At 47.3% G+C, this 26,753-nt stretch overlaps 1 protein-coding gene across 2 annotated transcripts in view; it reads left to right on the top strand.

Moving 5' to 3' along the window:
- Positions 1–26,753, top strand: part of Grik5 (glutamate ionotropic receptor kainate type subunit 5) — a 53,842-nt gene that overhangs the window by 139 nt on the left and 26,950 nt on the right. For both annotated transcript variants that reach the window (XM_076837471.2, XM_076837470.2), the window contains exons 2-11: positions 253–417; positions 3,263–3,360; positions 3,456–3,621; positions 5,566–5,744; positions 7,098–7,151; positions 7,244–7,405; positions 8,879–9,031; positions 9,457–9,561; positions 9,676–9,783; positions 18,656–18,859. In XM_076837471.2, the coding sequence (XP_076693586.1) occupies positions 253–417; positions 3,263–3,360; positions 3,456–3,621; positions 5,566–5,744; positions 7,098–7,151; positions 7,244–7,405; positions 8,879–9,031; positions 9,457–9,561; positions 9,676–9,783; positions 18,656–18,859 (1,394 nt within the window). The remainder of the gene's footprint in view (positions 1–252; positions 418–3,262; positions 3,361–3,455; positions 3,622–5,565; positions 5,745–7,097; positions 7,152–7,243; positions 7,406–8,878; positions 9,032–9,456; positions 9,562–9,675; positions 9,784–18,655; positions 18,860–26,753) is intronic.

Here is a 26,753-nt window from a genome sequence, read left to right as displayed (position 1 = left end):
GGGAACCCATGCATGTCCGTCCCCTAGGATCCAGGATTCTGGGCCTCATATTCCCACATTCTTCAACAACAGGGGGAGCCCTGGCCCCCAACTCCTCCTTCCTCTGCACCTAGGAGTTGAGATCTCCAGTTCTCTCCAGTTTCAGATCCAGAAGTCTAGACCCTTAGTCTCTATACCTGCCCTCATTTTAGACCCCAGCCCCTCTTTTCTCAGGACCTAGGAGTCTGGTCCCCAACCCCTGTGTCCCCTCAGCTGCAATCCTGGACGACCAGACAGTGTGTGGCCGCGGTGAGCGTCTGGCCCTGGCTCTGGCCCGGGAGCAGATCAACGGGATCATCGAGGTCCCCGCCAAGGCCCGAGTGGAAGTAGACATCTTTGAGCTGCAGCGGGACAGCCAGTACGAGACCACGGACACCAGTGAGCGGGGCCACGGGGGCGTGGGGTGAGGCAGGGCAGTTGGGGCCCTCAGTCTGTCCCTCTGCCCTGACCTCCTCATCTTGGCCTTGTCCTCTCCTGAATCTTTGTGTCTGCCTTCTCTTTCCCAGAGGAGGCTGCTGCTGGGTGCAGGTCCTGGGCAGTGAGGCAGGTAGCTTAAGGGTGGGTCAGCAAAAGCATGCTGAAGGAGGCTAGACTGAAGCAGAACTTTGGCAGGTGAACAGAATGTAGAGAGTGGCACTGTTCCCAGCACACCTGTGGAGCCCAAGCCTGCCACATGATAGGGGTGTGGAAGTGTTTGAATATTGAATGAATGAATGTTAATACACGCTACTTGAACAGATGTGCTGGAGATATTGATCTTTGCAAGCAGCTGTCTTAAACCATGTTTAAGAGCTGGGGATGTAGCTCAGTGGTAGAGCACTTGCTTAGCATGTCACGAGATGCTAGGTTCTATCCCTAGCAACACCAAGAGGAGGAAAAAAAGATAGCATGATTTAGACAGGGTTTTCTTCTGCAGGCCTTATCAGAAGTTCTCTTTTTGGGGGGTGGTATGGTGGTAGGGGGGTTGTACCGGGGATTGAACCCAGGGGCACTGAGCTACATTCCCAGCCCTTTTTTATATTATATTTAGAGATAGGGTCTCACTAAATTAGAGCCTCACTAAATTTTTGAAGCTGGCTTTGAACTCACAATCTTCCTGCCTCACCTCCTGAGCCGCTGGGATTACAGGCGTGTACCACTGCACCTGGCTTTAGAAGTTTTATTATGTTCATGCAATATTTCAAATCACCAAGAGGGAGAATGGGGCACAGCATTTCCTAGATTTTTTTGACTGGTGCAGCATAGAACATGGTCTGGGAAAAGTGGTGGTGGAAAGTAAGAAGGCAGATGGCATTGTGCCTGGAGCTGCGGGGCAGGAGGAAGAATTTGGAGCCAAGGAATAGAATGTGGGGTTGAGGCCATCCTGACTACCTGAATTCAGGGCACATTTGAGAGAATCGTGAGTGGTTCCTGGGCTAGAATATGACAGGGCAGTGGGAGGCAAAATTGGGCAGATTGGCAGATTGGCAGCCTGGCTTAAGGAGGCCTGCAGTGCCAGGGTAAGAGACACCACCTTTAGCTAAGGCAGTAGGGAGTTGCCAGTGGGTTTAGACCAGGGAGTAAGCTTTTAGAAGGGGAATCCAGAGGCTGGATTTGAGTGATGCATGAAGAGGCTGGTACTTGCCTGACTTGGGAATCCAAAGTAGGACTGGACAGAGGGATTAAAGAGTGGGGGACAGGTATAAGAAATCTTGGAGACAAAGAAGAGAAAGGAGTTGGTGATTAATGACTAGAGGGAAAGAGGCACCTGGTCTGTGCAAGTGGTGGGACCTTCACAAGTGTGGAAGGCACAGAAGTAACAAGTTTGGAGGAAGATGAGATGTTCAGTTTTGATACTTTTAGTTAAATATGGCAGAAACTCAACTCAGACTGGTTTAAGGAAAAAAGAGATATTATAGCTAGGGGCTTAGCTTACTTGTAAAGCACTTGCCTAGTCCCTGGGTTCTATCCATAGCAACACATACACACACACACACACACACACACACACACTATTAGATCAGGTCACTAAAAAACCTATAGACTAGGGGCTAGGATTGTGGCTCAGCAGTAGAGCATTTGCCTGACACATGTGTTGGGTTCAATCCTCAACACCACATGAAAATAAATAAATAAACAAAATAAAGGTATTGTGTCCATCTAAACTAAAAAAAAAAAAAAAAATTTAAAAAAAGTCCTGCAGGGCTTGGGATGTGGCTCAAGCAGTAGCGCATTTGCCTGGCATGTGCAGGGTGCTGGGTTCGATCCTCAACACCACATAAAAAAATAAAAATAAAGATATATAAAATTTAAAAAAAGAATTCTTAAAAAAAAAAGTCCTGCAGACTAATTTTAGGAGGCATGACTACATCTAGATACTCAAATAATGTCCCAGAATTGTTCCAGGAATGGCTGGATCCAGAGGTTGAAATGATAGTCTAGGAATCTCTCTGTTTTTATCTCTGGGTCCTGCTTTCCTCTGAGTTGGCTTCATTTTCAGGAGTGCCCTTCTCAGTTGGTGGCAGGATGGCTGTAGCAGTTCAAAGCTCACATCTCACCAGTTTAGGAAACTCAATAATAATCATAGCAGAAGTTGGGGAAGGCTCTTTCTGGTCTGATTTGAACCCAGATCCATCTCTGAACCAGTCACTGTGGCCAAGAGGATGTGGCTTTGTGACTGGCCAGGCCTGAGTCGGGTGCCAATCAATCCTGGGAAGTGCGTAAACTGAGGGGCAGAGTGGTTATTCCAGGAAAAGACAGCATTCTGCTGTGAGAACAGGCACGAGCAGGCAAGAGCAGCAGTTGTCTGCCTCTGAGTCTTGAGACCCACATGTGTTTTAGGGGAAGAAAGCAGGAGAAGCGAGTAGATGTAACAGAAGGGTGGTGTCTGGAGCAGACCCAGGGGACATTGGTTGCGGGTTCAGTGTGGAGGGAGTGCTGGGTGCATCCTAGGTGGCAACATGGCTGAAAAGATTGAGAAAGAGAAAGACAGAGGAACTGGCCCCCTGGTGTCTCTCTGCTTTCCTTTATTTCTCTTGGTCTGACCTGAACCTCTGATTTGTTCTTCCTTTTGTACAATGCATTGAGCAAGATCAGGGATTGGGCCTCTAGGACTGGTAGATAGAGAAGCAGCAGGCATTTCCAAGTGTCCAGGTCATCTCCTAGTCCAGGCTGTCCCCTGGCTGGTGGGGTAGGACAGGAGGCCAAGAATCCCTGACTCTGGTCTCTTCGCTTCACCTTACAGTGTGCCAGATCCTGCCCAAGGGGGTTGTGTCTGTCCTGGGACCCTCCTCCAGCCCAGCATCTGCCTCCACTGTGAGCCATATCTGTGGGGAGAAGGAGGTGAGGCATGGATCGCAGGGTTGGGGGTGAGTGGTCCCTGGGAGGTGAGGGCTGGGGAGCAACAGGATGGAAGTAAAAGCTCCCTCTCTGTCCAGATCCCCCACATCAAAGTGGGTCCCGAGGAGACGCCCCGCCTTCAGTACCTTCGCTTCGCATCTGTCAGCCTCTACCCCAGTAATGAGGACGTCAGCCTGGCAGTCTCCCGAATCCTCAAGTCCTTCAACTACCCCTCGGCCAGCCTCATCTGTGCCAAGGCTGAGTGTGAGGGAGGAGAACTGGATGTTTTGTTTTGATTCCCCCCAAATGTCCCTTCCCATATGGTTGTTCAGTCCCCCCTGGCTAGGAGCCCTGGGCAACCTGGGTATTAGGCTTCCTAATAGTCCCCACTGTCCCTTTCCCTTTTAGGAACTAAGACCTCTGGTTCCACAGACCCCTTCTTTCCCCAGAGGTACCCAGTTGGTCCACAAATGGTCACTGAGTACTTGCTTCATCCAACCTTCTGCTAGGCCCTGGAGGGATTGGCAGGGAACAGTGCTAGGCAGGTCTCTGCCTGCACAAGACTCTATCTAGGGGAGGCTGCAGGTCATTGAATTGTTGGGACCCATACTGGTAATGTAGGCTTCCAGGAGGTGTGTGGGGCTTCTGGGAGGGCCCCAACCTATCTGGGAGGTTCAGAGCCTGTGTCTGAGAAGAGGACATCTAAGCTGAACCTGGAGGGCATATTCCAAACAGAGGGCTTGGCGGGGGCAGAGGTGGCTTATGCTCAGGAATGCTGCTGGCTGGAGTATAAGAGCAGTGAAGCAGGAGGCAAGTGAGCCATGGAAGTTTTCTAAGCAGGACAGGTCAAGGGCACACGGCCAGGTTCATGTTATAGGAAGAGAATGGGTTGGAGAAGGACACACGAGACTGGGAGACCAATAAGAAGCAAGGAAAGATAATGTGGTTTTGGGCCCAGGTGGTAGAAATCAGAGTAGAGAACCAAGGTGGATTGAGGGAATAGAGGAGGGTGGGGAGGCCAGGGTCAGCCATGGCACCAGAGAGAACAACAGTCAGCTCGAGGAGCACATGCTGGGTATAGCAAGTCTTGTCTTAGACATCCAAGTGGTCAGTCTGGTAGGTGTGGAGCTTGAAAGAGGGCAGATTGTGCTCTGTAACCTCTGGAAGGAATTCCTGTTTCCAAGGGGGCTCACCAAGCATCTGATGGGTGCCAGACACTGTTGGTGTTAGTGACCAGCAGTGAGTGAGGCAGACAGAAATCACTCTTTGTTAAACCTCCATTCTGAGAGGTGTTAGACAATAAATAAGCACTTGCTGTGGCTAGACACATTAAGCTCTGTGAGGACATGGCAGCCAGTAATAAGGATTGGGAATCTGGAGGGGGCGTTGAGGACATTTTCAAACCAATTGATGGTCTCAGCCCTGAAATGGTGGGTTTGGGCCTTGTTGAGAAGGTGATTTTGAGTAAGGGCTGGAGAAGAGAGTTCCAGGTAGAGCGAACAGCCAGGGCCAAGGCCACAGTACAGAAGCGTGACTATTGTGTGTGCAGAGCAGCAAGGAGGTGTCTGTGGCCAGAGCTGTGTGAGTAACAGGGAGAAGAGATGTGGAGCCATCAAATTGCTTGATGCAGAGCAGGAGGCCACCTATTGACATCATTTTGGCTGCTGTGTAAGAAACAAACTTATAGGAGCCAATGTGGCTCTTGCAAGAGTCAAGAGATGGCTGGTAGTGATAGTGGGATGGCGGAATGGGTTCTAAAGTGTTTTGAAGGGAGAGCCTGGATGGGCTAGGTGTGGGTGAGGGAGGTGGAGTGAGAGAAAGCCAGGCTTCCATCGAGGTCTGGCATGAGCCAGTGTCAGGCTGCAGTTGCTGTTCACCCAAAGGTGGAAAATGGGGGCAGGGTAATGTGGTTTTGGCAAGAAAACAGGGATGTTGAATATGATGTCATACCTCCCAGTGAGGGTTCAGGAGAGGGGTGGGAGAGGCGTTTGGAGATCTGAGGAGGGGTCTAGGCTGAGATTTTACTTGGGAAGGATCTGGGCATTAGGTCCCTGAGCCCCAGCTGCACTGGGGACAGCCATACCATCTTCTTGGCATGCCCTCTAGTTCTCTACCTGCTGCCCTGTGTTGGGGAGGAGAAAGGAGTGTCTGCCCCGTGTCTGGCACCCAGAAAGCAGGGCTCTAAGCCAAGGCCTGACCCTCCCTCAGGCCTGCTGCGATTGGAGGAACTGGTGCGTGGCTTCCTCATCTCCAAGGAGACGCTGTCTGTGAGGATGCTGGATGACAGTCGGGACCCCACACCATTGCTCAAGGAGATCCGAGATGACAAAGTGTCTACCATCATCATTGATGCCAATGCGTCCATCTCCCACCTTGTCCTCCGTAAGGTGGGCCCTCTCCACTGTTTCTCATTTCAAAGGACCAGGGTCAGAAACCTTGGTAACCGTGACTACATCACTCAATGCTCAGGGTACTCAATGATGAGAGAGGATATCAAGACCCTCTTCTTACATGCAGCTGATGATTATAAGGCTCATTGCCTGGCCTGGCTGCTCCCTTGACATGTGGTCCTGGACAGTCACCTTGTCTTTCTGGGAAGTAAGGACAGTGATAGTTCCTACCTCAGTGGCTTGTAGTGAGGGTTGGTGAGTGAATGGCCGGGAAAGTGTTTAACACAGTACTGAGTTGAGGTACTTACTGTGCATCTTTAATTTGACTGTCACTCTGCAGGACAAGTGTCATGAGCATTTGGTAGATGAAGAAGCTGAAGTTTGTGGGGAAGACTGGCTCAAGGACACACAGGAGGGCCCAGAGCAATAGACTTTCCCCCGGAGGCTCAGCACATTCTGTCTACCAGTGACCCACACTCATTAATCATTGATTTGCTTCCCTGTTCTTAATTTTTCTTCATAATCAAATTTGTATTATTTTTCTCCACTTTTTTTTTTTTAATTAAAACCATATGTCATTGCTGATAATAGCCCACAGAAAGAAGTGAAAGTGGACTCTGGAGGCAGGATGGCTTAGGGAAAAGATTTCAGGCTCAGGAGGCAGGCTGGTCTGGGCAGGCAGCCTGATCCCTCAGGTGGAGCTATGTGTGGTCTTCTTTCTCTCTCACCTTGCCCTTCCCTGATAGCCACGTGTAACCCTCAGCTCCTGCCATGCAGGAAATACAAGTTGATGCCCTGTAATAATTCTCATGGCAGGTCAAGCCTGGGCACTCATGGTGTGGAGAGGTCTTCCAGCCTTGTTCTTGAGGACTATAAGAAAGGGAACTCAAAAAACGAACCTCAGGATTAAAATGGGTGGCCTCTGGTTGTGTAGTGCTTTTCTGAGCTCATATGTGATGGGGCTGAGTCCTACACATTAGCAACTCAACACCTTTTGGGCAATGTGAGGTTTAAGGTTAAGTTCCTATCCTCGTCCAGCCTGTTTCTGAGGTTTTCCTTCATTTCCAGAAGGAAGTCTGCCAAGTTTCTTTATGAGGAACAGTAGGCATTTGGGGGCCCTATTGTCTCCTCTAACAAATCTCTGCTCACCTGGGGCACCAAGGGATCGAGGTCTCCCTCTGCCCTCACCTGTTTTCTTCTGTCTTTCTGTTTCTGAGTGTCTTTTACTGTGTTTCCTATTGGATCTTGTCAGGCCTATCACTAAATCTCTCTTCCTTTCTTGGGTTCCCTGGATTGCTGCCTGCTGGACCTCCACCTCTCATGCCACCTCTTGGCTTCTGTGTTCTCCAGGCCTCGGAGCTGGGAATGACCTCAGCATTTTACAAGTACATCCTCACCACCATGGTGCGTACCCCTGCCAGCCCCGAATCACCTCCCACCGTGTCTGCCCCACTTGGGATTTAGCCCCAACCCTCACCACCTCTACTTGGTCTCAGGACTTCCCTATCCTGCATCTGGATGGTATTGTGGAGGACTCTTCCAATATCCTGGGCTTCTCCATGTTCAACACCTCCCACCCCTTCTATCCTGAGTTTGTGCGCAGCCTCAACATGTCCTGGAGGGAGAACTGTGAAGCCAGCACCTACCCAGGCCCCGCGGTGAGCAGAAACACTCAGACACACTGCACAGATGCTTCCAGGGGCCCCTTGCAGACCTTACTGAGATCATACTCAGAACCCTCTGGCACCCAAGAGGCCTTTCAGTATGATGCTGTGACAAGTCTAACTCGTGTCCTCCTCTTCCCTGCTTCCCACACTGCTGCAGCCACACCAGCCTCCTTGTAGTGCCTCTGCTGCCCCAGTACATGCACAGCTCTGGCCTTTGATACGTCCTTCCCTCTGCTTCCCATGCACTTTCCCACAGAACAATTGGCTGCCCCTCATCTCCAGGTGTGTGCTCAGATATCCTCCTGGCTGTAAGACCTTCCTTGGTTCCTCTATCTTTCCATTTAAAATGGAAAGCAACCACTTTTTAGCTCCCTTCCCTGCTGCCTTCTTCCCTGCAGCACTAATATTTAATCACCATGTGGCTCACTTGATATTCTACTTACATATAGATGAAGATCTGTAGACTATAACTTCCACGAGGGCAGGCGTTTCTGTCCATTTTGCTCACCATTGTACCCCCTGCACCTAAAACAGCCTGTCTCATGGTAGGTGTCTGATAATATATGTAATAAATGCAAGCATACAAAAGAGGCTTATTTATGTGTATTTGTTCATAGACACCTATTCATATGCCAAGATACTAAGACACTTCTGCCTGCACTAAAGTTCCCACAGATGCCAAGATGTCATTTACAATGTATGCAGAGACATCACACACTGACACAGGCAGAGCTACATTAGTATTCACCCCTGTACATACCAAATGGCACACTCAGCCCTTCATACCAGCCCAGATAAGGCACATGCTCACACGTACACATGCATGCACCTGCCACAGTCGCAGCTTAGTAGCCAGGGCATATAGAACACTCATGGTGTACCAGGTCCTGTTCTGAGCATTTTATGAGCTTTCTCTCCCTCTAGTCCCACAGTAGTTCTCAGAGGTGGTTACTACTGCTATTCCCATTTTATAGGGGAGGAAACTAAGGCTTAAGAGAATGGTAGGGACATGGCCATAGCATCAGGAAACAGCAGACCTGGGCCTCCATCAGAGTCCCTGCCTCCCTGATCCCACACCCACCCTGCCTACTCCAGACACACTCAAGACAGGGCAGGGGCTGTCTTCCTCACCTGTGTTGATCATGCAGACATAGGTCTGTTGGCGTGCCTGCCTCTGTGGGAGACACATCTGACCCTCCAGGCAAACCCTCTCAGATGTGCCTTCCCTAGGGAGACATGGTCATACACAGTCTGGCAGAGCTATTCCTACCAAGGCGTGGGACAAAAAAACACTTCCCCATTGTCATCCACATGTCCCAAGGGAGACCAGTGCTCCTTCCTCCCTCCTGACCCCCTGGTTTCCCATTCCTGTGAAGATAGGAACCATCCACGAGGGGCTTCAAGGCCCCCTCCCCACCAGCTAAACTGCCTCTTTCTCTTCCTACCTGCTTCTGCTCACTCCAGCTGTCAGCTGCCTTGATGTTCGATGCTGTGCATGTGGTGGTGAGCGCCGTCCGAGAGCTGAACCGCAGCCAGGAGATTGGTGTCAAGCCGCTGGCCTGTACATCAGCCAACATTTGGCCCCATGGGACCAGCCTCATGAACTACCTGCGCATGGTGAGCTGGGAGCAGAGAGCATGTGGGAGGTGGGCAGTGGTCACCTCCGACGGGGACACTCACCATGTCCACCCTGCGGCCCTCTGCCCTCTCCCCTACCTTCAACCCCGCCTACCTACTGCCTTTGGGCTTCTTCTGGGCCTCCTCCTCATTCTTGCATCTTGTCTGTCCATTCCCAACTGTACTCTGCCTGTCTGGGCTGTATGCTGTCTCTGGGTCCTACTGTCTTGCTCCTGGTCTGCTTCCTTGTGCCATATCCCCTTGTTTCCTTGTGTGCTGTCTTCTTTTTTGACTGTGATCCCTTTCCTGGTCCCTCTCCTGTTCCTTCCCTTCCCATTTCTGTGGTTGTCTCGTCTCCACTGGGTCTTTCTGCCCATCTCTGGGCCCTGCCACCCCTCCCTCTGCCCCACCTCCCGCCCTGCTAGGTAGAGTATGATGGGCTGACCGGGCGGGTCGAGTTCAACAGCAAAGGGCAGAGGACCAACTACACCCTGCGCATCCTAGAGAAGTCCCGGCAGGGCCACCGTGAGGTGAGCAGGCCCAGGGTGATATCAGACCCTTGCTGGGATTTGGGAGGGGTGGGCCTAGAGACTGCTGTGTCCCTAGGCAGGGCCTGGGGCTGATGGCGCCCTCTCTGCCCCTAGATAGGGGTGTGGTACTCTAACCGGACCCTGGCCATGAATGCTACCACCTTGGACATCAACCTGTCACAGACGCTGGCCAACAAGACACTGGTGGTCACAACCATTCTGGTGAGTGGCCCTGGGGAAGGAGGGTACTGTAGATTAAAGGGTCCAAATGTTGGGCCTTCCCTGAGGAGTGGTCCAGCTTTATGCCAGCTCTCTCTGAGGTGGAGGGATACTTTACTGGCATAGGTTACATTGTACCAGCTAGCAGGGGATGTGGCCCATGTATCCACTAACTCCCAACAGTGACTAGGTGTCATCATCCTAACCACATGGGAGCCAGATTCAGCCTTGGGCTCTTCACATGTCTGGCCTATGGTGGGTTCTCCATAATAGTAATTTCTACAATGGTTATTTTGTTACACTTACCAACATAGTATGTTGACACATGCCAACTTATTTAGTATCCATCCCAAGATGTGGAAGCTAAAGATCAGAGAGGTAAAGCAACTTGCCCAGGGACACAGCACAAATACATGACATAGCCAGTACTGGAAGCCATGTCTTTAAGGATCCAGAGTCTGAATCTTAAGCGCTGTGCTTGGAAGCTCCAGTCCTCTCCATACCTGAAGACCAGATAAATAAATTGTTCTGTAGCCTTCAGGTTTCTATTCCTGCATTTTATCAAGTCAAGGGTGGAGGGGTCTTGGGGTGTCAGTGATCATCCCCTGCACCAGGCACTGTGCTGGGCCCTTACAGGTATTGCTCTTGAGACCTCACAATAAGGTCAAGCCTGTGAGGTTGATTTTATTTCCTCTCTTTTGATAGTAAGGAGACATCATGCAATGAGCCCTAGTGGGCCCGAGTGTCAGGCTTAGAGTCTGCACCCTCCCTTTTGCACCCTGCTGCCTCCCATAAAGTCAGGGAAGTTCTGACGCACAGGGCCTGGTGAGAAGGAGCTTCCCTGAGCAGCTGCGCCTGAAGACAGGACATGCTGGGCAGCCACACTCTTCATAGCAGCCAAGTCCAGAGCCTGCTGGCTTCCCTTGTCCAAGGGGGCTGCTAATAGCTGTGGAGGCCAAGGTTCAAAGAAGATTTCTAGAAGGTTCCACAGGATGTCAGGGGTCCCACAAGTATCAAATCACAGAGCTTTTCCCTTGATTTCTAAAAAGGAAACTCCTGATCTAAAGTGGAACTGGAATCTCTCTGGAGAAGGGCCAGTGAGCCTGTTGCAAAGGGACAGATGGCCTGCAGACAGGAAACCAGACACTTCCTAATAGCCTCACCAAGGGGCCCTGAGGGCTGGGCTGGCATGGAGCAGTGGGCACCTCTGTGCATGTAATGTGTAGTCAGTCCCTGAAGGCGCCTGGAGGCAGAAGCACAGAGGTCCTTGGGGAACTAGGGTCAGAGTTCAGGAAGAAGATGTCAGGTGAACCAAGCCATGACCTGGCTCTGAGTCTCTCACATTCTCCCTTCTTCTCCCCAGAGCCTGAGAGCCAATATTCTTCTCTTTCTGAGGTTCATTTTCCTCTTGATGGGTTGGTTCACTCACCCATTCCACAAATATTTCTAAAGCTGCTATGTGCCTGGCCTTCACACAAATTCTGGAGGCACAGAAATAAGTCATAGGTGCTCTCAGGTGGCACTGGGGAGGTGATCTCACCCTGAATACAGTCCTTGCAACCCAGGGTATTGAGGGGTTTCCTGACAAAGGAGGGACTGGTGCAGCTGCAGCGGCCTGAGGAAAGCCTCAAGAAGAGGTGGCGTCAGATGGGGTTTTGGAAGTTGCATAGGACTATGGTGCAGAACATCCTGGAAGCAGGAGCAGCAGGAGCGGGGGCCTCTGGATGTTTGTTAGTTTGGATGGGAGACAGTGGCCTCCATGTGTACAACAGGATGTGTTTCCTTTCTTTTTGTGGTGCTGAGGATAGAACCCAGGGTCTCACACATCTAGGCAAGTGTTCTGCCACTGAGTCACACCCACAGCATTCACCAGTTTCTGACATGGGTTTTTGGGCAGGGCCTGTGTCAGAAACATGGGGATTCAGGTATGAGTTACTGATGCCTTGGCCAGACGTGGGTCAGGACTTGTCTTATTCCCTACTCTGTCCTCAGGGCCTAGGATAATGCCTGGCACCTGTAAACATGAGGTGTGTGGATCGTGATAGGATAGGATAGATGTGGTCCAGGGGGGCTGTGGGGCAGAAGAAGGGAGGGGTCTCTGGAGGCCTGCTTATGCTTGCTCTTTACTTGGAAGAGAGTGCTGAGTAGGAAGGGCAGTGCCAGATTCTGATGTCAGGAGAGCTCCTGGGTCCACATTGGAGGATGCTGGAGAGAAGATGCCTGGGTGGGAGGAAGGGGAGTCTGATGAGGATGTTAAGAAGCAGGGCAGACAGGACCAGCTGGGTGAGAGCGGAGGAGGCCACGTGATGGGGTGCAGGCTAGAGCTGTCCCTGGGGTGGGAGCTGTTTTAGTCAGCTTTTGTGTTAGTGTGACCAAAAGTCCTGACAGGAACAATTGGAGGAGGAAAAGTTTATTTGAGATTCACGGTTTCAGAGGTCTTAGTCCTTAGATCGCCAGCTCCATTCCTCAGGGCTGAGGTGAGGCACAATATCATGGTGCAAGGGTGTGGTGAAGGAAAGCATCTGAGAACATGGCACCCAGAAAAGAGAGAGGGCGGGCCGGGGGTGCACTCCACTTGCCAGATATGCCCTCCGTGACCCACCTCCTCCAGCCACACTTTACCTGCCTTCAGTTACTACTCAGTTAATCCCCGTCTGGGGGATTAATTTACTGATTGGCTTAAGGCTCTCATAGCCGAATCATTTCACCTTTAAACCTTGTATTGTCTCACACATGAGCTTTTGGGGGACACATCATATCTAAACCATAATAGGGGCACTCAGCTCTGGAGCTGCAGAGGGTGAGCTAGCTATGAGGTTGCGTGAGGTGGGGGTGTAGAAGTCCTGAGGAGATGAGGTTGGGCTGGGACCTGCCTTCCTCAGTCCAGCCTCAGGCTCTGGCACATAGTTCTGATGATTCTTTTCCTCAGTCTGTGGCCTCACTCCAGTCTTTGGTGAATGATATGGCAGTATGAGCCCCTACTGTGGGGCAGTCAGACCTTAATCCATTCCTGGCTGCCATTCAAGCTCTCTAACTATCCAGTTTCCATACCTTCATCTGTAAAATGAGCCCAGTGGGCCACCTCAAGAGGCCACAGGAGCAGTGCATGTGCTCGTCCCTGCAGTGCCCAGCATACAAGACCGCCAGGTGCACCAGTGCTCTCCCTCACCCTTCCGCACCCTCTTGTACTTGCGTCCATGAAGAAATAGCTGCCACTGTGGCACTCTGAGCACTGTGCACAGTCCTTCACTGGTGTTACTCAATTTCCATAGTAGCCCTGCAATCAGTATCTTTATGACCCTGTTTTTCAGATGAAGAAACTAAAGACATAGGGGGGTTAAGTGACATGCCAAAGGTCACAGCGAGAAGATAGTAGAGAGTAGAGCCAATTTAGGTTGACAAAACCTATATGCCCGTCCTTTGCACTCTATTGCCCCGGGTTCTGATGCTTCTTGAGTCTTCAGGGTGGTGTTCTAGGCCTGGCACTGCTGTTCACAGTATTCATAACACAATGGGGCTGGGCTAGATCAAGGTCATATAACTGTATTCCAGGAAGTCACAGACATGGATTTGAGTCCAGGGCAATCAGCTTTTGAAGCATGTTCTAGAACCATCCTCCTTTAATTTTGTTTAACTTTCAGGAAATTTTTTTCCCCTTGTGGTTCTGGGCATGGAACCTAGAGACTTGAACATGATAGGCAAGTGTCCCACAACTGAGCTACATCTCCAACCTCAAGAGACTTTTAATGAAATATAACATGCACATAGAAACTTGCAGAAATTATAAATGAAACTTCACAGAATTTTCAAAATCTGAACATATTCGTGCTATCTATGCAACCAGCCCCCAACTCCTAAAAGCTCCTTGTGTCCCTTTCTGTCACTAACCTGCCCACCTCTCAACTTCCCTCACCAGAGTAGCTTTGCCTGCCTATGAACTTAATATAAATGTCATCATACTGGTAACCCTTATGTCTGACTCCCTTTGCTCATAAACTTTATGTTTATGAGATTTACTCGCATCATTGCATGTAGTTTAGACTTGTATGTCTACAGTTTACTTATCAAATGTAGGTGGAAATTTGAATTATTTCTGATTTTCACTGTTATGAACAGTACTACTAGTTACATTCTCTCCCATGAACTTGTACTGGAATGTCTATGGCAGATGTTTCAGGGAGAGTTGCTGGGTCACAGGTGCATGTTTCAGCTTCTTAGCTACTGCAAAAGTGTTTTCCAAGTGTTTGCACCACTGCATTCCCTGAGCAGTGTATGATTGACAGTTCCAGTTGCTCTTCATTGTCCCCAGTGGTGAGTATATTAATAGGAACCAGTGACATGTGGTGGTTTTCATTTGTACTTGATCACTTTTTTGTGTTTATCAGCTATTTGGAAATCCTTCTTTGAGAAGTTCTTGCTCAAGTCTTTGTCTATTTTTTAAAAATTGGGATATATGACCTTTTTATTGATTTTGGAGTTATTCATATATTCTGGATTCCAGTTCTTGGTGAGATATGTGTATTGCAAATATTGGCTCTCCTTTTATGGCTTACTTTTTTATTCTCAGTTGTATATTTTGATAAGAAGACTTAATTTTTAATTTTACTAAGATCTATTTTATGCATTTTTTTGGTTAATGTTTTAGAATTTAAGAATTCCTTGCTTACCACAAGGTTATGCAGGTATTTTATTTATTTTCTGAAAACTTAATAATTTTGCCTTTTACGTTTAAATCTATGTTCCATCTGAAATTGATTTCTATGAATCATATGAAGTGGGAGGTGGTTAGAATACATTTTTTTCCCACATGGATGTTTAATTGAATGGTACCATTTTTGTGTCTGTGTGTAGAGGTATTGGAGAATTGAACCCAGGGCCTTGCATATTCTAGGCAAGTATTCTACCATGAAGCTACATTCTTAGTCTTTTAAAATTTGTCTTGAGATATCTCACCAAGTCACTGAGGCTGGCTTCAAACTTTTGATCCTCCTGCCTCAGCCTCCTGAGTAACTGGGATCATAGGTGCATGCTACCACACCCAGCTGAATAGCATCATTTATTAAAATGAACATTTTCCTCTCTTCCCCACAGTCTTTTTTTAAAAAAACATATTTATTTATTTATTAGTTGGATACAATATCTTTATTTTATTTATTTATTCTTATATAGTGCTGAGGATTGAACCCAGGGCCTCGGATGTACCAGGCAAGCACTCTACCACTGAGCCACAACCCCAGTCCCGCTTCCCTGAAGTCTTATCTTTGTCATAAATCAATATTCATTTATGCGTGATTTTCCTGATACTCCATTTAATTGTCCATTGCCCCTCTGTTTCTAATACCACATTGTCTTAAAATTATAGCTTAATTTAAATGTTAACTTTGTGTGGAGTTACCTACCAGTTTTGATGATTTTTAGGATTGCTTTGGCCTTTTTTGACCTTTTGCATTTCCGTATACCAACCGTGGAGTCACATCACCAGTCTTTTATTTTTTATTTTGAGACAGGGCCTCACTAGTTGCTGAGGCTAACTTTGAACTTGGGAACCTCCTGCCTTAGCCTCCTGAGCTGCTGGGATTACAGGAGGCATGTCCCCCCACCCCTAGCTGCATTTCCATATGCTTTTAAATATCAGACTTTAGTTTAAAAAATTCATGACCTTGAGGGAGGGACAGAGATAATGAAAATCTAGGTAAAATAGAATTCAAAGGATAAAGGGGGTAAGGTGTGAGAAATCAGCCCACTTCCCTCCCTAGTCCCTCATTTTTCTTTTCTCAGAGGCCACCATCCTTCTAGAAATGTCTGTGCATGCACAATCACATCCCTGTTCTTTCTGTCACAAAGAATAGCATATTGTACACGTTGTTCTGTAGCTTGTTTTTTTCTCTTAATATATCTTATAGACTTTGCTATTTTAGTAGTTGCCTGGGATTCTTTTATGACTTCGATGATCTCTTTATCTTGTCTCAAATTAAGTTGTTTCAGTCATTGTTCCCACCACAGGCACTACTGTGATGACTTTCCTGGACCTGTTTTTGGCTGTAGATGCACACCATTCAAGGGGAGCTCTTAGACAGACTCACAGTGCCCCACTGCCTGCTTGCCATGTAGGACTTTCACCTTAGACTCTCTTTGCAGAAACCTGAAGATATTGGATTAGGGGCTTCTTAAAAACCTTTGGTTGGGAGGGTCCAGGGCTCTGAATCTTAGATCATTGTTTTCTGATCCTGAGTTCTATCTTAGGACCCAGTTTCTGTTTTTGTCTCTATAAGCTCAGTCTCTGATTCTGAGACCTTAAACCCAATTTCCTCAATATTGAATTTGAAGATCAGCTTGGCATAGTGGAAGGAACAAGGGCTTCAGAGTGCACATTGGGTTGTGAATCTCAGCTTTGTCCTGTATCCCTTCCCGTGGCTCTGCTTTAGCTGTGTGTCCTCGTGCTGGACACTTTACCTTCCTAAGCCTCGTTTTCCTCCCCTGTATACCAAGAAGGCTGTATGAAAGCCTTCCAGCTCCAACATGGGTACTTCTCTAAGAATTCTTGATTTCTGAGCCTCTAATTTTGGTACTTGACCCAGAGCCTCGTCTCTGTGTCTGGCTTCTCCCATGTCCACATTATGATTCTGTCCAGTTGAGCTCAGTCTAGCATAGGTGGAGCAGAGCTTTAGAATCAGACTGACTTGTCCTACTGAGTTACTTATGACTTCATTCTCTGGACCTCAGTGTCCTCATCTCTAAAGCAGAGGTAATAATACCGACCTCCCACACTGACAGAAGAGCTGTCACACAGCAAGCCCACAAGAAATGCTAGCTGCTGCTGCTATTATTAGTATTATCTCACATTCCTGCTCCCAGTTCCACACTTTTGGATTTGAAAAGGCAGCTTGGTAGAGAAAGAGAAATACTGACTTCCCCCATCTGGTTGTCCCTCAGCTGTGGGCCTCTGGTCTCCTGGAGTCCAGCGACCATGACAGGAGGCTTCATGGGAGGTGATTCTATCTATTGCTATGTAACAAACCACCTCCAAACTTAAAGACTTAAAATAATAATGATTCATTAGTTCTTGAGATTCTGTGGGTTAAGTGGGCAGCTCTTGGCTGGTCTTGTCTGGGCTCACTGTGGCTATATTCAGTTGGTGGCCAGATTTCACAGGAAGGGCCAGGATGCCTCTAGGTGCTGGCTCTTGGCTGGCCCGCCTTGGTCTACTCATCATCCAGGCTAGCCTGGGTTTCTTTACATGGATGTCCCTGAGAACTGTTCTGAAAGCAGAGGCTCTAGAATTCGCACATTCTGTTGGCCAAAGCAAGTCATCAGGCCAGCTTGGCCCAAGTAGTGGGAAGGTAGACTACACCTGGAAGAGGCAGCAAAATATTATGTTCTCATCTATCACAGAGTTCACTAATTATAAATGGTGACAGGTCATGCCCTTTAGGAACCTCAGTGTACACATGTGTAAAGATGAGTCTAATATTGCTTATTTATTTATTTAGGGTGCTTGAGATTGAATCTAGGGCACTCTACCACTGAAATAAATCCCCAGCCCTTACTATTTTTTATTTTGAGACAGGATCTCACTAAATTGCTCAGGCTGGTCTTAAACTTGCAATCCTCCTGCTTCAGCCTTCTGAAGGATTACAGGCATGAGCCACCACACACACACACACACCTAATATTGCTTGTTTTGTTGTAAGGTATCTGTGAGGAACTAAAGTGAGGTAACGGAGAGAACACATACAGCTGGTGCTTAATACAAGGTGCTTAATTGCAAGGTAAACTCTCTCTTACTGTGGTTCATAACTAAATACACAGTAATCATCATGGATGTTATGACCAAAATTTTCTACTGGTTATTTCCTAAGTTATTTCACTCATTAGTCCAAAGAGACACTGTACAACAACCATTTAGACAATCACTATGTCAAGATAGGTTTCCCTTTTGTATGATCATCTCCACATTACTTGTCTTACTAGCATTTGGGATGTTCTCTTTGCTTTTGTGTTTCTTTGGCACAATGGGGTCAGTAAAACTTGCTTACAACCCTCAGAAATAAGCATCTGTGTAGCAAAAGGCCAGGGATTACAAACTGGCAGGTGTGTGTGTTTGGCCCGCAGAGCATTAAAATAAATGGTATTAGAATTTGAATTAGTTGCTAACATTTATAATCAGGAGATTTTACGAAACAATCTAGGTTTCCAAATTCTATTGAAATCGTACCATCTGGCATCTCAGGCCTGCTTCCCTCATAGTAGTGCTGGGCTGGAGCTAAATCCTGGTAGGGGACACATTCTTTGGTCCATTGGTGGCTCATGAATTCAGCTTATTAAGTCACTCCTGGTAGCATGAAAAAATGAAATAGGGCAGAAAAGAAAATACCAGTGTACTGTCTATTATCACTAAGGGCAAGGACTACTTTGTGGAATTAGGTCTAGTTATATGTGTGCATGTGTTGGGGGTGACTTGAGTTGCAAGGTAAACTCTCTCTTACTGTGGTTCATAACTAAAAAAACAGAAAGCCCTGTTCCAGTTTGACACAAGCTCTATCCAATCCTATTTTCTTCCAATCTCTCTCCTCCCTTATAGGCATTTCAGCTGGAGACCAAGGAACATTAGATTGGCTGAGGAGATTAAGATGGCTCCCTGTGATCTGCTAGGGGCTGGCAGGGTTCATGTGCTTTCCTCCCAGATTTCAGGCCCCTTTCCCACTTGGAGCATTTGTAAGTGAGGACGAGTGCAATGAATCTGTCCTCCCAACTCTGCAAGCAGATTGCTGCTCTGGCTGCCTGGTCCAGGCCCTTGAGGCTCACTGGGGCTCTGGGATCCCCAGTCCAGCTGGAGATATCCAGTCTTTGACCCCTGCTCTCTTTGCTCACCCAGGAAAACCCGTATGTCATGCGACGACCCAACTTCCAGGCCCTGTCAGGGAACGAGCGCTTTGAGGGCTTCTGTGTGGACATGCTTCGGGAGCTGGCTGAGCTGCTGCGCTTCCGCTACCGCCTGCGGTTGGTGGAGGATGGGCTGTATGGGGCGCCTGAGCCCAATGGCTCCTGGACAGGCATGGTTGGCGAGCTCATCAACCGGGTACGTCTGGGCCAGGGATGGGGAAGAGGTCTTAGAGTGGGCAAGTGAGGGAGGGAGGGCAGCAAGTGGAGCCTCAGAACCTGCCTGGCACATGGCAAAAAGAGAGTCATTAAGGGCCCCTCCACCAGCCTGGGTGATAGGGGCTGGGCACCTGTGTTGGGAGCCCCCATGAGGCTGGACAGTGTATCACCCCATGCCCCCTGTCCCCCACCGGCCACCTTGGCTTAATCAGTGCTCAAAGATTTATTGAGTGGATGAAATGACACAGAGTGGGGATGGAGTGCAGATCTGAGTGATCATGTCAGGCTTCCTGTAGGAGCTGAAGCTCAGAATAGGGCTTACCTTGTTTGTGTGCTCTGCCCAGTATTGCAAAGGAGGACTGGCATATTGTGGGCCTCGAGAGATGCTTCTCAGACTTATACATTCACTCAGTCAGTAGTTTTTGGAATACCTATGGTGTGCCTTTCCCCTTGTTGGGCATGAGATATAGCAAGTGGGGAGCACCATAGACCTGGGTCCTGCCCCTAAGAACTTCAAGTCTCTTTAGAGTTCAGGAAGCAAATGATCATACCCTAGAGCCATTTGGTCTAAAATGGAAAAAACTCAGAGGAGGGGCCCATGGCAGGCACTGGACCCAGGTTCCACAGAGGGCTTTCTGGAAGAGGCAATGCCCAAATCATTTCATGGAGGGCATGAAGAAGTCAGCAGGTGATGGGGTACAGAAGGGGGATATATTTGGAGCAGAGGAAACAGCATCTACAAAGCTGGGGGGCCTGAGAGAGTGGGGAGCTCTGGAAGAGCTAGCTGGGCCTGCAAGTGGGCAGGACTTGGATGAAGGTGAAGAGGGATAAGAGGCAGGGCCATGGGAGGCAAGGGCACAGTGCAAAGAATGTTTTGGAGTCAGACCAACCTGAACTGGAATTCTTGGGTGAGTCATTTCTTTTCTTCAAATCCTTTTTTCCCCTCCCTAAGGTAGGGATAGGACCTGACAGGTCTGTGGTGAGTAGAGACAAGTTCCTCACACACTGCTTATCAGACAGTGGGGACCAAGGTGGTGTTCCTATTTCTATTCCAGTTGGAGAAATTGAGAGGGCACATGGCAAGAGACAGGACTGTGCCAAACAGGCCCCAGTTTAAGTCACACTCAGAGCTAGTGTGCAGAGCAAGGAACTGGCCAGGAACAGTCAGGGTGGCCTTGACATTGGACTTGGCTGAACACATCAGAGATTCTTAGCTCCTATCTCTCCTGTGCCAGAATTTACTACATCCAAGCCCCTGAGTGTCACCAGGATAGACATGAGTAGGGCACTTTGCTTGACAAGGACATTTATCCCTTAGGGCACTGATATTCAAGTTATTCTGACTGGAACTTTTTTCTATTATTGAAAGCTTCTTCTGAATTCTGGACAAAAGGAGAGCTCCTCTGGTGGAGCAGAGTCCCTGTGTCCTGGCTGCGCTGTCTCCCCCCCACCAACTCCCAGGGCAGGCCCTGAGGCACTGCCTCCTTGTCAGGCTGCCATCTGGTTTGAAAGCTTCTGCCCCAGGGTGGGTTTTAAGGCCTGAAGCCCAAAGAGGCACCTGATGAGACAGAGGGCAGAGGCCCAGAACTGGTGGCCCTGCTCCCACCAGACTGCTAAGCTTCCCATGACCTGTTTCCACAGTCTGGTCCTCAGTCACATGAGCTCTAAAATTTTCTTTGATTAGGAACCCTAGAAATAGGTTCTGGGACTGGGGTTGTGGCTCAGAGGTAGAGTGCTCACCTACCATGCATGAGGCACTGGGTTCGATCTTCAGCATAAAAATAAAATAAAGATATTGTTATAACTAAAAATAAATATTAAAAGAAAGAAAGAAAGAAAAGAAATAAGCAACTGAAGATCTATAAACTGCATTGCCAGTTTATTCATCAAAAAAGAAGGAAGTTCTGAACAGTACTTATTTACAGCTGCCCAACCTTGGGCCAGTCTTAACCTTTGTGTTTCTGGACCTGCTCAGTGGGGTGGGCAAGATGATTTGGTGCTGGGGGACAAGCTTTTGTGATTGGTTGCTGTGACTTTAACCCTGAGTCTTGGATCTGCTGTGCCCCAGTTATGTGACCTTGATCAGGCTACTTAACCTCCCTATCACTTAGTTTCTTCAACTGTAAAATAAGCGTGAACATGAAATGAATGAATCCACTTAAGAGGCCTAAAAAGGGCCTGGAGGGTAGGAAGTGATAAGGGCCTGTGTCCTGTGCTCTTGTTGTTCTTATTCCTCTCGGCATGGCCAGCTCAAGAGTACATTCACGTTCTTTTTCCACTAGCTACCCAGCTAGTATTGATTGAGCACCTACTGTGTACTGGGCCCTGTGCTTTATCCTGGGGTACAGTAGTGAACAAGGCGAATCTGGCCTAGCCTCTACTACTGAGTGTAGTAAAGAGTTTAGGCCTCAGCAAATTAATGGGATGCCCTCAAAGACTTTGAGTTGGCTCCATTGTAGGAGGGGGTGCAGGCAGCAGTGGCAGCAGGACTAGTAAGGAGGTTCAGGGTGAGATGGTGTACCTGGGCCCCAACACAGCAGGGATGGAGACTTGGGGAGGGATTGTAGAGCCCAGGTCTTGGTGACAGCCTTGGGAGTGGAAGCAGGAGGGAGAAGGCAGGCGGGTGTTCTTCCCTTGTCTGGCTGGGGCAGCTGGCAGTGATGACATTTATGGAGAGAACAGTGGAGGAGGAGCAGGCTGCGAATGCTAAGCAGGGTGGGGCTCAGCCTTGCTGAGTCTGCGCTGCCAGCAGAGCTATGTGGGAATCGCCGCCACATCACCACGACAGCAGCAGCTGCTGTTGGCCGACTTCACACTGTGTGCCAGAAATGTTCCAAGTGTTACTTAACTTCGTTCTCATAACAATTCTTCATAGTGCAGAGGTTCACTGTCCTCCTACCAATGTGAGATCTGGGGCTCAGCAGCAAAGGGACTTGCCCCCAACTCACAGTGCTGTAGCAGGTGTCTGTCCCCAGGCCCATGCCTTTTCAAAACCCCCAGCAGATACTAGAAAAGCCAGGAATAATGTAGAAATTCACTGTTACTGATCAAGCACTCCTGTCCAGGCTCTTGTCCAGGCTTTGACTTGTGTTCACTCCTGGATGCCTCACTACCACCCAGCAAGGGACTGGCATTAGCCCCATTTTCTCAAATGCATAGAGTGAGGCACCAAGGTACTATGTCCAGCCTGTACAACAAATGACTGAGAGAACTACAGTGGGCACCCCAGTGGACTAGCTGGGAGATGGAGAGTGAATTTCAGATGGAAGACAGCCCTGGATGCTGGCATCTCCCCATTCCCAGTCACCCTTGGCTTGGGCCAGGTATCCTTGACCAGTGTCAAATTATGGTCCCTTTATTCCACCCAGTGGCCACTGCTGGAATTGGCCTCCTCCTCCCTGTCGCTGCTTTGGTGTGAATTGAAGCTCTGCTCCTCAGCCTCCTCACAGCCGCTTGGCCTCATGTCTCTCCATGCCTCAGTTAATCCTACAGCAGAATCTCTCTATAATTAAGTCTAACCTGTCCCTCATACTTTAGGTGAAACTCCATGGTCTCAGGATAAAATCTGTGCCTTCTGGTCTGGCCCTCAAGGATAGAACAGGTATCAGGTTAGGGTCCCAGGAACATACTCAAGTCAGATTTACAGGCCAGGAGCACGGGAGGTACCCCTGGAAACCTGCCCTGTGAGGGATTGCAGGAAGCAGGCATGGGCAGAGGGTGAAGTTGAGCTGCAATACAGGCCTGCTGTCCTATAGTCCTCCACCATGGACAACTCCAGAGTTGGGATGGCCATCAAGGACATCCCTCCTAAGGTAATGAATGGACCAAGCCTTTATATCCCCCACAGATGCCATTGGACATGGACTGTCCTTGGGGTGGGTCACCTTGGGTGAAGGGCTGTCCTGTCTCCTATTGTCAGAGCTGAAAGCCATCAGCCAACAACACCCTGGGCAGCTAGAGCCAGAGCCTCCCTTTCCCTTCCTGAAATGGGGCTCATATTACCTCACAAAGTATGAGGGAGTTAAATGCGGCTAATACCAGTCCCTTGCTGGGTGACTGTGAGGAGTCAAGGAGTGAATACAAGTCAAAGCCGAACAAGAGCCTGGACAGGAGTGCTTGATCAGCAACAGTGAATTTCTACATTATTCCTGGATTTTCAAGTATCTGTTGGGGGTTTTGAAAAGGCATGGGCCTTGGGACAGATACTTGCTACAGCACTAGGAGTTGGGGGCAAGTCCCTTTGCTGTTGAGGCCCAGATCTCACATTGGTAGGAAGACAGCCAACCTCTGGGCCATGAAGGATCATTATGAGAACTGTAGAACTGCTATTCCTAACCCCTCCATCTAATGTCTGATTTCATTTTTTTTTTTTTTTTAAGGTACTGGGGGTTGAACCTAGGGGCACTCAACTACTGATCTAAATCCTCAGTCCTTTTTTATTTTTTATTTTGAGACAGGGACTCACTACATTGCCCACTCTGGCTTCAAGCTTGCCATCCTTCTGCCATTAGCCTCCCAAGTAGCTGGGATTACAGGTGTGCACACCACACCTGGCTGATTTCAACCTTCTTACTTATAGTCCTCATTCAAACCTTGTCTCTTGGGGATGCACAAAGTCCCCTAGATGCCATTTTCAAATACCATATCACAATTGTCTTCCAATTTCAAAATTTTTATGCATTGAGAAAATCATAGGTAAGAGAGAAAAGAAATATCAATACAGAATATCTCTGCTTTATGATTTTAAAAATTATCTCATTTTATGCGTAGATTTTTGAGCCATTTTATAGTTTTATATCATATTGTGTTTCAGGTTATAAAACAATATATGGTAAGTATAATTCCATTTCACACAAAATGTATATATACATCAAAAAATTATAAGTGCTTCTGTATGCCATCAAAAGTTGTCATATGGCTAGGAAGTAGACCAGTGTAGAGTGAATGCTTGCATGTGCAAAGCCCTGAGTTCAGAAGTTGCTCCAAGCCATTTAAAAACAGTTTCTTTATGTTCATTAATTACATATGTAATACAAAGTGATGCAAAATCACATTTTGGAGATAACCACTGTGATGAGTGTGGGTATATTTTTGTAACTCATTTTCTATAAACTCATTAATACATGTATTTAAAGTTTTAAACTTTATAAAATGGTATCCACCCAGGCACAGTGACACACACCTATAATTCTAGTGACTTGGGAGGCTGAGGCAGAAAGACCAAAAGTTCAAGGCCAGTCTAGTCCATTTAGTGAGACCCTGTCTCAAAATAAAAAGCGTGTGAAGCTGGGGGTGGGGTGGGGTGGAAATACAGCTCAGTGGTAGATCACCCCTGATTTCAGTTCCCAGTACTGGAGAGGAAAAAAGTATCCTGTTACACATACTATTTTGTAATTTGCTTTTTTTCACTTATAGCATGACATTTTTTCTGTTGGTACACATATTTCTGCCTTTTAAAAGGGCGGATGGTAGCTAGGGATATAGCTTAGCAGTAGAGTGCTTGCCTAGCATGTGTGAGGTCCTAGGTTCAGTTCCAAGTGTGGGTGGGGGGAGAGTGAAGAGGGGGAAAGGAGAACACAGGGGCTTACCAAAGGGCTGTGAGTGAATTTTCCACATGGATCTGCCTTATTTTTTAAAAGCGACCCAAAAAAGGCAGATACATTTGGCCATTCATTTATTAACTTATTTATTAAGCACCTGTTGTGCACCTGGCCCTGTTCCAACCACTAGGAGGAAGCAGTGTACAGAGCAGATATACTTCCTACCTACCCTAAAGCTAATGTTTCTTTTTTTTTTTTTTTATTGGATCTTTATAGTTCTTCATAGTAATTGGGTTCAGCCCAACAAACTCATGCATGCTTGGAAATCAATTTCAGTTCATGATCCTTCCCTTTTCCTTACCATCCTCCCTCCCCTCTCCCATTCTCTTTCCACTACTAGACTTCCTTTTGTTTATCTATTAATTTATATTCAGTTGATTATTTATATTATCCTATCCTTCCCTTCCCCTTTCCTTTATTTTACTCTAACTTCTGCATATGAGAGAAAACATTCAACCTTTGAGTTTCTGAAGTTTGGCTTATTTCTCTCAGCATGATATTCTCCATTTCCATCCATTTACCGGAAAATGCCATAATTTTAGTTTATTTTTTTAATGACTGAGTAGAACTTCATCATATATGTATACTACAGTCTCTTAATCCATTCATCTACTGACGGGCATCTGGGTTGATTCTATAGTTTAGCTATTGTGAATTGTGCTGCTATAAACATTTGGCTGTATCACTGTATTCTGTAGTATGCTGATTTTAGATATTTTGGGAAAATATCAAGGAGTGGGATAACTGGGTCATATGGTGGTTCCATCCCTAGTTTTTTGAGGAATCTCCATATTGCTTTCTAGAATAGTTGTACTAGTCTGCAATCCCACCAACAATGCACACGAGTACCTTTTCATCACAACCTTACCAGTATTTGTTGTTGTTCATAGTCTTGATCATTTCCATTGGATTGGAGCAAGATGGAATCTTTTTTTTAAATTTTTTTTTAAAGAGAGAGAGAGAGAGAGAGAGAGAGAGAGAGAATTTTTTTAATATTTATTTTTTAGTTTTCGGCAGACACAACATCTTTGTTTGTATGTGGTGCTGAGGATTGAACCTGGGACGCACGCATGCCAGGCGAGCGCGCTACCGCTTGAACTACATCCCCAGCCCGCAAGATGAAATCTTAGTGTAGTTTTGATTTTCATGTCCCTGATTCCTAGAAAGGTTGAACTTTTTCTCATATATTTGTTTATTCATTAGCCATATGTGTTTCTTCTTTTGAGAAAAAAAAATTTAATATCTTTTGCCCATTTATGGATTGGGTTATTTATTTATTTGTCTATTGGCATCTGCTGAGCCCCCAGATCTCACATTGGTAGGAGAACAGCCAACCTCTGGGCCATGAAGAATCATTATGAGAACTGTAGAACTGCTGTTCCTAACCCCTCCATCTAATGTCTGATTTCAATTTTTTTTTTTAAGGCACTGGGGGTTGAACCTAGGGGTACTCAACTACTGTTTTTTGAGGTCTGTATATTCTAGATATTAATCTCCTATCAGAGAAGTAGCTGGCCAAGATTTTCTCCTATTCTGTCGGCCCTCTCTTCACGTTCTTAATTGTTTCCTTTGTTGTGCAGAAGCTTTTTAGTTTGATGGAGTCCCACTTGCTGATTCTTGGTTTTATTTCTTGTGTTTTGGGGGTCTTGTTAAAGAAGTCAGTACCAGTACCTCTATGATGAAGTGTTAACCCTGTGTTTTCTTCTAGAAGTTGTAAAGTTTCTGGCCTAATTTCTAAGTCTTTGATCCATTTCAATTTGAGTTTTGTGCAAGGCAAGATATAGGGGTCTAGTTTTATTTTTCTACATATCGCTGTTCACTTTCTTTTTTTAAATTTTTTTAAAGACAGAGTGAGAGATGAGAGAGAGAGAGAGAATTTTTTTAATATTTATTTTTTTAGTTATTGGCGGACACAACATCTTTGTTTGTACGTGGTGCTGAGAATCGAACCCGGGCCGCACGCATGCCAGGCGAGCGCGCTACCACTTGAGCCACATCCCCAGCCCCCGCTGTCCACTTTTCCCAGCACCATTTTTAAGCTATCTTTTCTCCAAAAAAAAAAAAAAAATATATATATATATTTGGCACCTTTGTCAAATATCAGATGGCTGTAGGTATGTGGATTTGTCTCTGTGTCTTCTGTTCTTTCCCATTGGTCTTCATGTTTATTTTGATGGCAATATCATGCTCTGTAGAATAATTTCAGATCAGGTATTGTGATGTCTCCTGTGAAATTAATGTTTTAGTGGGGAAGCTGACAGCATATATATTAAT

Source organism: Callospermophilus lateralis, chromosome 18 (genome assembly GCF_048772815.1).
Source record: "Callospermophilus lateralis isolate mCalLat2 chromosome 18, mCalLat2.hap1, whole genome shotgun sequence".
In the NCBI taxonomy this organism is placed as follows: Eukaryota; Metazoa; Chordata; class Mammalia; order Rodentia; family Sciuridae; genus Callospermophilus; species Callospermophilus lateralis.
Note: the sequence above shows the minus strand (reverse complement) of the source record. Positions and strands in the feature narration are given on the sequence as shown.